General features: G+C 46.9%; 1 protein-coding gene across 9 annotated transcripts in view; it reads right to left on the bottom strand.

Annotated features, from left to right (window-relative positions):
* Positions 1-12,157, bottom strand: part of SIPA1L3 (signal induced proliferation associated 1 like 3) — a 326,815-nt gene that overhangs the window by 99,192 nt on the left and 215,466 nt on the right. For all 9 annotated transcript variants that reach the window (XM_066348334.1, XM_066348335.1, XM_066348331.1 and 6 more), the window contains 3 exons: positions 11,618-11,748; positions 2,595-2,783; positions 611-785 (listed from right to left, as the gene is read on the bottom strand). In XM_066348334.1, the coding sequence (XP_066204431.1) occupies positions 611-785; positions 2,595-2,783; positions 11,618-11,748 (495 nt within the window). The remainder of the gene's footprint in view (positions 1-610; positions 786-2,594; positions 2,784-11,617; positions 11,749-12,157) is intronic.

Genomic DNA, 12,157 nt, shown 5'->3' with positions numbered 1-12,157 from the left:
AACATTCTAATGTGTCATTTTCCAGTCATAGCCACCCTCTCCCTGGAGAGGTAACCATCATCCTGAACACTGAGTCTACCATTGCCTTATTTTTCTTTATGTAAGAACAAAATTCCAAACAATATATTATTGAGTGCGCTTTTAAAATAATTGTTGTATAAAAGGCATCATTCAGTATGAACTCTTCTGAGACCTACCAGCCACACCCATCCAGGCTGATGCCTGTGGCCCTAATTCATTGTTGTCACTGCCACACAGTACTATGCTACATGAATATACTACAGTTTTGTCAGTGTACACTGGGCACCATCCCGGGTCTGCCATTAGTGTGTAGGACACATCCTGGCATGCATGTGCATGAATTCTCAGGACACGATGAGCAGTGCGGTTGCTGAGATACAGAGTAGGTAAATTTTTAGACTTAACCAGAATATGCCACGCTGTTTTCCAAAGTGGATGCACTACCTGCACTCCCACCAGTGGAGACCCAGAACTCCCCCTGCCCAGTGTTGTCAGCAGAGAACTGCCAGGCCTTTTGACTTTCACCCATTGGGTGGGCCAGTGTGGGTAGCTCATCTGATCTAACTGGCTCCCCCATCGGGCCACTTACTCTTGACATCCAGCTGGGCGGCATACTTGGAGAAGCCCTTCAGGCAGACCTTCTCACCAAGCAGGGAGAGGAACTCTTCGAAGGCGGGGCCAGCCTCCTCGTTGTTGTACATCTCCTCCTCCGAACTCTGGCCCGCCCTGCAGTAGAGGATGCCCACTTTGTGTTTCCGGCAGAGCTGCAGAAGCAAGAAGGGCTCTATGGAGGCGGGCCAGGCAGAGACGTCAGAGGGAACAGAACAGAGGGGGCTTATCTCAAGCGCTGGCCCGGGAAGTTGCTGGAGTAGCACAGGGATTTAGTGCCACAGCCAGAAGAAGGAAAAAGGCATGGGGACATGTGCCAGTCCCTCCCTTCCATTCCAGAGAGGCATGACAAGTACCCCTGACTCTTATTCTCAATCTTTCTAAGGAGCGTAGTGCCACTCTCTCATGAAAGAGACTGCTGCCTGGGCCAGCTTCCCATAGAGACTGGAGCTAAGTTAATTCTGCAGAAGGAAATTCTGAAGGGCACAGGGGTCAGAAGAGGCAACACTGTCTTTTAGGAGAAGAGCCCCCAATAACCATGTTTGTTGACTATCCCCCGACTCCCGGGTCACTGGTGACTGGACCATGGACAGATACCTGACCTCAGTGCGGGCCAGGAAGAGGCTGTCCTGGGCTGAGAGTCAGCGAGATGGTCTCTGTAAGAGGTCAGAATTCTTCTTTTTAAAAACTAATTTATTTATCGATTTTACAGAGAAGAGAGAGGTGGGGGGATTGAGAAATACCAACTCATAGTTGCTTCACTTTAGTTCTTCATTGCTGCTTGTTTTATATGCCTTAATCGGGGAAGCCCAGGATTCTAAACTGGCGACCTTAGTGTTCCAGGTCGATGCTGATCCACTGTGTCACCACAGGCCAGGCAAGTGGCCGTAATTCTAAAAGCAACTCTGGGAGCTGAGGGATAGCCAAAGAAGCAGAGGGAGCCAGTGTGCTGAGGGAGGGAACACAAGTGTATATGTAGACATGTACACACACAAACACACACATGGAGGCAGTGTGCTGAGAGAGGGAGGGAACACAAGTGTACATGTGGACACGTACACACACACAAACACACATGGAGGCAGTGTGCTGAGGGAGGGAGGGAACACAAGTGTACATGTGGACACACACACACACGGAGGCAGTGAGCTGAGGGCGGGAGGGAACACAAGTGTACATGTGGACACACACACACACGGAGGCAGTGAGCTGAGGGCGGGAGGGAACACAAGTGTATATGTGGACATGTACACACACAAACACATACATGGAGGCAGTGTGCTGAGAGAGGGAGGGAACACAAGTGTACATGTGGACATGCGCACGCACACACACACACAAAGCCAATGTGCTGAGGGAGAGAGGAAATACAAGTGTACACGTGGACATGCACGCACACACACACACACACACACGGAGGCAGTGTGCTGAGGGAGGGAGGGAACACAAGTGTACATGTGGACATGTACACACACACACACACACACACGGAGGCAGTGAGCTGAGGGCGGGAGGGAACACAAGTGTACATGTGGACATGTACACACACACACACACACGGAGGCAGTGTGCTGAGGGAGGGAGGGAACACAAGTGTACATGTGGACACATACATATACACAACACACACGGAGGCAGTGTGCTGAGGGAGGGAACACAAGTGTACATGTGGACATGTACACACACATGGAGGCAGTGTGCTGAGGGAGGGAGGGAATACAAGTGTACATGTGGACATGTACACACACACACACCCTAGTGACACATCCTTAGACTATTTTCCTCCTGAGACCCAGTCACAGTTCTGCTCTTGGCATCCTAGAATTTAGTAACAGATTTTTCTTTTTACTGAAACTAGCTTAAGTTGGTTTCTGATCTTTGAAAAAAAAAGTGACCAAGACATAAAGGCACCAGGAGTGGGGCTACTGCTGTGCCCCTGTGGCCCCTTCCCCGGTGCCGCTCACCCCTTGCTCGTCCAGTTTCAGCAGCTGCTCCGTCACCTTGGGAGTGTTGAGCGCCAGCCGCAGGCAGTGGATGTTAAGCTCGGGGATGACGTACTCCAGGGCATCTTTCAGGGGCAGGCCCCGCCCGGTCCCGTGCTTCGTGGCTGTGGGTGTGGCATCCTCCAGGATGGAGCCCCGCAGGGTGATGAGCTGCTCCAGGGAGAGAAGGGATGGTTAGGAGGTTCTTGGGAACCAGGAAGGCATTAGAAAATATGAGGGTGTCCTGTTCTCAAAGTGACATGTGTGATGGTCAGTAGCTTGGGCTCTAAGGCCAGAAAACCCTAGGTCTGGACCAGGACGTGAACTTGCTGCCTCCTGGCTGTGTGATCCTGACCAAATGACTTCCTGTCTCTGAGTCTCGTGTCCTCTTTTGTGAAATGGGTATAGTAAAAGTATAACCCTAAAGGGGTGTTGGAAGGACTAAATGAGACAATGCATGGAACATAACTTTGTTTTAACAAGCACTGCCTGAGTACTTCTTAAGTGCCAGCTCTGTTCTAGGCACAGGGAACAAAATAAAGACTCTTATCTAATGGAGCTGACATCCCAATACCAGAGAGTATAATGAATAAAATAGGCTCCTTAAGCCTATTTTAAAATAGGCTTTTAAAATATTATTAAAAAGGCATTATTATTAAAATATTATATGTAAAATTAAAACATTAATTTTATTATTATATGTAAATATTAAATATTACATTATTAAAATGTCATTTTAATATATTATATGCAATATAATATATTATTAAAATATTTTTAATAATATTTATTAAAATATTAAAATATTAAAATTATTATTAATAATTTTAATAAAATTATTAAAATATTATATGTAAAATATTAAATTATTATTTTATGTCATTATTAAAATATTATATGTAAAAATATTACCATAAGCTCTTACATAAAATACCCGCCTGTCCTGGACGTCAGTACCTGTTTGGGTCTTGAATTGCGGCACTCATTTTCAACCTCATTTATTGACAAAATCACAACCAGTGGTTCTAATTCAACTGGTCTGTGGTGGAGCCCAGGCATGTATGTATGTATGTTTGCATACATATACTTTGAAAAGTGTATACACACACACATTTTTAATACCACTCAGGTGACTCTGATATGCAGCCAGGGTTGAGAACCTTCGGTTAAGCCAATCACAGCCATCTAATTCCTCTTCCCCAGATGCTGCTTTTCAAGTTTTCCTATAGTTGGCCATGTGACTGTTCCAGGCAAGGAGATGTAAAAGAGAATTAAGCTTTGGGAGGACTCCTGGGGTAGATTTACCCTTGGTAAGAGGAAACCCCCCTTTCAACTGTCTATTTCTTCTTGCTAAGGACATTGGTGGGATGGAAGATAAGATGTTTGGACCTGTGGCAACCATCTTGTGATCATGAGGAAGGACACAACAAAAAAAATCACAGAGAAGTCAATATGTGCAGCCAACTTCCTCCAGACTTCTTGTTAGACAATTAACCTCCTATTTGTTTTAGCAATGGCTAGTCAGGTTTCTGTTACTTTGTAGACCAAATAATTTCTAACTGATATATACTGCTCACAAAAATGAGGGGATATTTCAAAATGAATATGCAGTGATAAAATATCCCCTCATTTTTGTGAGCAGCATACTTAAAATCACATTTCTGAACATTTCGTTTACTGCATTGTATTTGAGGTATGATAGCAGTTATCTAGTTATATGTAGAAGTCTGTTTAAGAAAGATTTTATTTCCATTTTACAGATAAGAAAATGGTGACTTATCTAAGGTCGTCAAAAGCTAAGTGGCTGAATCAGGATTCCAACCCAAGCCTGACTTCTTCAAAGGTTATGATTTTTTCCTTTGAATTTTTTTTTTTTACTGTGAACAGAGGTGGATTAAGGGCAGTTGAGGCCCAGGGCGCAGAAAAAAATATTGGGCCCCATAAAAAAAAAAAGAGACAGGGAAAATAAAAATACATGTCAATCATATTTTAAAATAAATAAAGAATATTATGTACTATTGTTAAAATTGCATATATGAAACCACACTTGGTGTCATCAGAAAAAAGTGTTAAGTTGGTGTTTTGTGGGGCCCTTCAGAAGTCGGGGACCAGGGCACGCGCCTGGTGCGCCTGCCGTTAAATCCGCCTCTGACTGTGAAGTTTAATCCATAACACATACAAATAGAACTGAAGGAATTATCACAGAGTGAACGCCTAGGCAATCACCACCAGATCAAAAACTACAACGTTCCTAGCTCCCAGAAGCCTTCCTGTGCCCATTCTCTCCTTCCCCACGGCAACCTCATCCTGAATTATAACCCTATAACTTATTGCTGCTTGTTCTTGAGCTTCTGCCGTTGGAATTCTTCCATATCTGGCTCCTGTTTCTGAATACTATGGATATGAGATTTGACCATGTTGCTGCAAGAGGCTGACATTTTTACCACAGTGGATTTAATCCCGACTGCAGATGAGCACAGAAACTACTTCCAGTATTCGATCCAGTGTTTGACAACTGTGAATAGTGCTGTTAGGAACATTCACAGAAGCACATGGAAACGTTTTCTTTTGGGTTTATACCTAGAAGAGAAACTGCTGTGTCACCAGGCATGTTAATATTCAATTATACTGCACTACAAACTCCTTTCCAAATGGCTGTACCAATTTCCACCTGCTACCTCCGAGAGCTCCCGTTGCTTTGCATCCTTGCTAACACTAGTTCAGGCTTCTACCCACAACGTGCTGCTGGCCACACAGTGATGCCATGCCCTGGGCTGGGCTCAGCTCCAGAACCACGCCACGATGATGCAGCAGGGTCTGCAGTAGTACAAGAAAAAGCCTTCCCTCGAGGGAGGTTACAAGCACCCAAAATATACTTGGGGCTATGGTTTAAAGACTAAAGAGGATCAGTGCTAACTGGGAAAACATGTTCACACTAAGTCAACAGATACAGGAAGTGGCTAAAAGAACGTGTTATGGCATTGCTTCTAAACATATAGCCCGCCTTTGCCAAATAGGACCTGGGTGTGTGTAGAAGGAATGGAATGACCTCATGCTTGGGAGTTCCCAGTTCTGGTCTTGGTAGTTAATAAACAAACAAATCTCTCATCATAAGCAGGGTAGTCTTGAAATAGATCATGAAAAGCAGTGATGTCTTAATGCTTTGCCCTGCCAATCTGGGTGGCCCTGGGACTGTGGGTTTCAATTAATGCACCAACAGGACGATCAGTGTGTTTGTATCCTGCTGACACTGCCCTGCAGTGCCCTCTGCTGGGGCCAAGGGACAGTGTGGACCAGAAATCCTCACTCTCTTCCACATTGGAGACAGGTGGCCCGAGGTCACAATTTTTGGCTCTGACAACTTGACCAAAAGCCATTACTTGAAAAGCTCTCCAAGCTTCTTCTCTGCTGAAGACCAAAAGTAGGTAGGGCACTGGCAGGCTGCAACACCAGCTACCTCTACTCTGCAGCTGGCTCTGACCACAATCATGTCCTATGTGGATTGTGACAGCAACCTCCTCTGGGTCTCCCTCCTCCTGCCCTGCTGACACCCCACCCAAGTCCCTTCTTCCTGCAGCAGCTTGAGTTAGATCATGTTTCTGCTCTGCATGGAAACTGCAAATGACTTCCCATTTCTCTCAGAATAAAATCTACATTCACTGCTCCACCTGTAAGACCCTGGCATCTCACTGAGGGTAATTAGCCAGATGAGCCATGAAAGGCCCTCAGGGCCGCATGAGCAAGGAGGTAACTATTTACATAGATGGTTCTCCAGCAGCATCCCTGCCTTTCTCTGTGCTGGGTGGTACACCATCCTTTAAAGAACTTTTCCTGGGACTATGGAGTCAGTCTGTCTGGGTTTGAATCCTGGGACTATGGAGTCAGTCAGCTTGGACTTGAATCCTGCCTCTATCCCTTTTCTAGCTGTGAGACCCATCTATCTAATAGGTATAATAGTGACTGATTCAAAGGGCTATTGGGGTTATAAGATCATTCATGTTCAGTACTTAGCATTGTATCCGGCATACAGTGAGCATCCAATACACGCTAAGCATTATTACATATACAAACATCAAATGTATGTGCACAAAGCCATACATGTAGTTAAGAATTAAAAAAAGAAAAGAAACCTTAAAAAGCAAGCTATAGTATGCTTTTCCCTTATCCTGCTTGCAGATTATCATATACACATGCGCACACACACAAGCAGAGGTAGCTACTGAACACAAGTGGGGTCCCAGTCAATACACGGACTATGAGATTCACGCTTCTCTACTTTGCACACTTGGGTACTGTTTAAATTCTTTTTTCAAAAAATTTATTTACTAATTTTAGAGAGAGAGGATGAGAAAAGAGCGTCTGAAAATCAGACTGTTTCTGTGTGTGCCCTGACCAGGGATTGAATCGACAACTTCACGTACTGGGATGATGCTCTGACCAACTCAGCCATCTGACCAGGGCAGTACTGTTCAAACTCTTAACAGTGAGTGACCATTCCTTTTTCAGTAAAGAAAATAAAATCCAATCCTCTAACCCAGTGGTAGTCAACCTGGTCCCTACCGCCCACTAGTGGGCGTTCCAGCTTTCATGGTGGGCGGTAGCGGAGCAACCAAAGTATAAATAAAAAGATAGATTTAACTATAGTAAGTTGTTTTATAAAGATTTATTCTGCCAAACTTAGCGAAAATCCGACCTAAAGTACTTGGTAAGTAATTATTATTATATGCTTTAACTTGCTGTAACTCTGCTTTATAAATTTTATAAAGTAAAGTTACTTCCCTACTTTATAAATCACCATTACTGTGGAACCGGTGGGCGGTTAGAAAATTTTACTACTAACAGAGATACAAAAGTGGGCAGTAGGTATAAAAAGGTTGACTACCCCTGGTCTAACCCTAACAAAACTAAGGAATGGAACCCACTGGGCCTGGTGGGTCAGGCACTGGCAATAAAGGGGCTAAGGACAGGGCAGTCCTGGCCTGGGCTTGTCCTGTCCAGGCTCAAGGGTGGGGAGCAGGGGCTGTTGTTTAGGTGTGTGCTGCCAAAGCCCAGCTCCATGTCTGGCCCTGCCCTGGTGGGAAGCTCGGTTCTGACCACACGCATACCCCGTCTGCCAGCAGTGTAGGTCCTCGATTGTCTGCTTGGCGGCTGGTGGCCAAAAGTAGGCACTGGCATGGGCTCGGCCGGCTGGCTTGTAAAATAGCCTGGGCCCCTCTCTCTGGCCCCCACACCTTGGTTTACTAAAAGCCTGGTATGTATGTGTGAACAGGAGAACAGAACTCTGTCCATGAACTCAGCATTTGTTCCCCAGCATGGCCCTCTGAGCTTGTGGGAGACAGTGTGGCCACAACAGCAGGGTCATCAGAGTATCTGTCTGTCCAAGCACTCACTGCCTTGCAGCCTTGTGCTCCCACCTGTGTTCTTTCTGCCACTTCAGGAGACAGCACAAAGCCTATTTTACAGATGAAGATACTGAGGTACACAGAAGTAAAGCCATCTGCCCAAGGTCACATGACTAGTGAGTGACAGAGCGAGACTGAACCCAGGGCTGTCTGTTCCCAGAGTCAGAATTCAAACTTGACCTGAGAGCCAATGTAGTTAGTACTTAAGAGCGTGGGCTCAGGACCCAGGCAGCCTCCTGGGTCCATGTCTAGCTCTGCCACAGGGGGACACTGACGAGTGATCCCTCCTTGGGCCTCAATGTCCTTGTCTGTAGAAAGAGGTTCATAATGGGACCTAGATCCCAGGACTGTTGAGAGGACTTGAAGCATCACTTAGGCCAATGCCTGGCAGGAATGTGCCAAAGTGTTGGTTATTGTTACTCCTTTGGGCTACGCAATCCTCGACAGAAAGGGCCTTGGAAAGGGGCCAGGCAAACCTTGCTGCTCACTGCCTAGCTCTCCAACTCCAGGGGGTGAGGTGCTCAGGCCTGAGAGCTCAACAGGGAAGCTCTGCAAGGACTGGGGGCAGGGCTGAGTCTGCGTGAGGACGGAGAACGGGCTGCTCATGGTTGTGAACCTCATGGTGGACCAAAATTCTCAGGGCTGCCTGCAATGTAACAAGGGCACAGATCTCTCCCGACTGCTAACTTCACTGGGCTCTCCCCACGCGCCAGGCCCAGCACTGTATTTTATATGAGCAATCTCACTGAGCCCCCAGCAGTCCTCTGAAAGAATTCCCAAGAGAGAAACAGGCTGTGAGAGAAGAGAAACGGCCAAGGTTTCACAGCTGCTGAATGGCGGAACCAGGACCCACACCAGGCCGCCCTCATACTTCCTGTGTCTCTTCCTGGCCTCACACTTTCCACTTGTCAGCACGTCCCACACTATACAATTTACTACGGTATCTGTGTGCTGTCTGCCTCCCTTACAGCAATGCAGTCCCGTAATCATTTTCCTTGACTTATTATTCACTACTTTCTCTCCTCTCAGTGCACAGCACAGCTGTCAGAGTGGCGCTGAGTGACTCTCATGGGGAGGATCACCCTCCACCCTGTGGCCCTCACTAGGGGCGGACTGGAGGCTAGTTTCGTGGGTGTAGGGGGTGGGAAGTGGATGCAAGCAGGCACAAGCCACAAATGACATCAAGCCAGTTTCAAACTTATTGGAAAGGAACCATAGCAAAAATATTACACCTTGACCCAGTATCTCTGCACCAAAGTCTTACGCCTCTCAGAACATGCAATGTAGTTTGGTATTTTAAAAATTCATTCTACTTATGTATTCTATTTTCATTAAACGACAATAACATAAAAATACTGGCACTAAGTTAAGTTCATAATTCATGAATGGGTCCGATGCACCAGTCTGTTACTGAAACCCTAGAGGCAGCTGAGCTGTGGCTGGAGCTCAGGCCGGTACCTCACCCTGCCACTTTGGGCAAGTCCTTTAACCTTCCTATGCCTGTTTTCTCATCTGTAAATGGATAACAGTGCCTTCATCATAGAACTGTCATGACTTTTAAGTCACTGAACATACATAAAAGGCTAGAGAAAATGCCCAACACAATGTTAAGCAGGTTTCCAATATGACAGTAATAGTAGTAAATATTACTACTAGTTGACTGTCATTGTCATTTCACCCAGCAATTCCCCATATGTCATACAACAGCCTGATACAGTGTGAGCTGTCACCTCACATTCTGCCCATTGCTCATCTGGCCGGAAAGGTGAGGCGAGGGAGGAGGATGCTGGTGAGGCAGAGGGGCTGGTGACCACCTGCGATTTGAGGCATGAGGTTTTGGGGCTGCGTTCCCTTTAGCTGTCACAAAGATTCTGGGTCATCACATTCCCACTCAGTGGGAAAGTCTCCGTGAGGGGATGGGGCTGGGTCCTTGGGACAGAATCTGCCAGTCTGGATGAGGTCCAGGCTTGGCTGGCCCCACACACCATGTCTGGGCAAAGGTCAGGACCAAGGGCCAATGCAGGGCCAGAGGAAAACCATTCTGGGGGAACCTTCCCAGCTGATAACTACCCATTTTCTGGAAAGGTCTTTTGGAAATGCTCATAAGTTTTGCTGGCATAGGTCCCCTCTTTTTGCTGAGGAACCACACCTTGCTGCCTCTTTCACGTAGTTCTGATGGAACTGTCAATCACAGTGCCTGCCCTGCCCCTGGACCCTAAGTGAACTGCAAATCTTAGATCTGGCCAGTTTCCATTATCATCCCTGATGACAATGGCTGGCCCAGGGCCTGGCCTTGTGATCCAAGCAGGGCCACTCAGAGATTTGGCAGATAAGAGTGTCTTCCCCGTGGAGAAGAAGGTATAAAGATATAGAAGACTTGAGCAGTATGTCTCTATTTTCCCATGACATGGAGCAAGTGGCAGAACAGAATGACACTCACAATGTAAAAAGAAGCTGAGAACAGAGAGATGAGGAGGCAGAGATTCCTGGTGATATCACTAGACTACCTGGGGTCAGCCATGCCAGAAGCTAGCCATATACCTGGATTTGAAAATAAATGAACCAGTGAATTCTCTTTCTGGCTTAAAAAAGTTAGAAGTAGATTTCTGGGCCCTGGCCGGTTGGCTCAGCGGTAGAGCGTCGGCCTAGCGTGCGGAGGACCCGGGTTCGATTCCCGGCCAGGGCACACAGGAGAAGCGCCCATTTGCTTCTCCACCCCTCCGCCGCACTTTCCTCTCTGTCTCTCTCTTCCCCTCCCGCAGCCAAGGCTCCATTGGAGCAAAGATGGCCCCGGCGCTGGGGATGGCTCTGTGGCCTCTGCCCCAGGCGCTAGAGTGGCTCTGGTCGCAATATGGCGACGCCCAGGATGGGCAGAGCATCGCCCCCTGGTGGGCAGAGCGTCGCCGCATGGTGGGCGTGCCGGGTGGATCCCGGTCGGGCGCATGCGGGAGTCTGTCTGACTGTCTCTCCCCGTTTCCAGCTTCAGAAAAATGGAAAAAAAAAAAAAAAAAAAAAAAAGTAGATTTCTGTTACTTATAACTTAAGAGCCTAATCAAATAGGGTGCTCCGAACAGGCCTTGTTTCCTAGCCACAGCTGACATGTAACCCAGGGGAAGACCTCTGACCAAGTAGAGGATTCTCTACTCAGGATGAAGAGATGCACTAGAAATGTCCTGAGCCAGGAACATTAATCGCAGTGCGTTGAGCTAAGATTTCTCAATTTCTGTCCTGCCCAGGCACACTGCCTTAAATCTTTCCACTCTGCAGGACACCTTATGGTTCTGAAACAATCCTCTACATCTGTCCTTTTATTTCTTATGCTAACCAGAGTTAATCTCTTCTTGAAAGTAGAAGAACCCTGGACTCTGCAGTGAGAAACATCAGATCCCAATCCTGGCCTGATCTTACACATGTTTAATTTCTCTGAGTCTTAAGTTTTCTTTCCTAAAATGGGGAGACAAAGGTGCACGCTCATGAGTTTGTTGGGAGGATTACATGAGATGAAGCAAGTGAAGCACTTGACCACAGAACCTGGCACAGAGGAAGGGTGCACAGACGTGAGCAGCTTTGTATACATAATAGTGACCCAGGGACAGGACCTACCTCGCGGGTCCGGAAGATGATCCTGTACTGGTACTGAGGCCCATGGTCCTTGTGGTCCTCCAGCTTCTCCCGCTTGATGCTCACGGCCACTGGCCCCAGCTTCTCATCCACGCCAAAGTAATTGGCATGCTCTGTGAGAAAAGAGTAGGTGAGTTCAGAGTCAGCTCTCTGGTTATGTCCCACAGCAGGTCTGCTGAAGGGACTGCCAGTTGGGGTAGGCTCTCAGGTCTGGTCAAGGCCAGACTCAATGGAGAGACCATAGAGGTGAAAGCCCATCTCACAACACCACGCCTGCCAAGTCACACACTTTTCTAAGCTTCAGTGCTCTCATCTGAGAAATGAGGGTCCTGACATTACCATAATTCATAAAGCTGATGGGAGGGTGAAATGAAGCTACAAATACAGTGTGTCCGTAAAGTCACGGTGCACTTTTGACCGGTCACAGGAAAGCAACAAAAGACGATAGAAATGTGAAATCTGCACCAAATAAAAGGAAAACCCTCCCAGTTTCTGTAGGATGATGTGGCAGCATGTGCGCAT

The sequence above is a fragment of the Saccopteryx leptura genome, chromosome 9, assembly GCF_036850995.1.
Source record: "Saccopteryx leptura isolate mSacLep1 chromosome 9, mSacLep1_pri_phased_curated, whole genome shotgun sequence".
NCBI lineage: Eukaryota > Metazoa > Chordata > Mammalia > Chiroptera > Emballonuridae > Saccopteryx > Saccopteryx leptura.
This window is presented reverse-complemented; position numbering and strand designations above follow the sequence as displayed.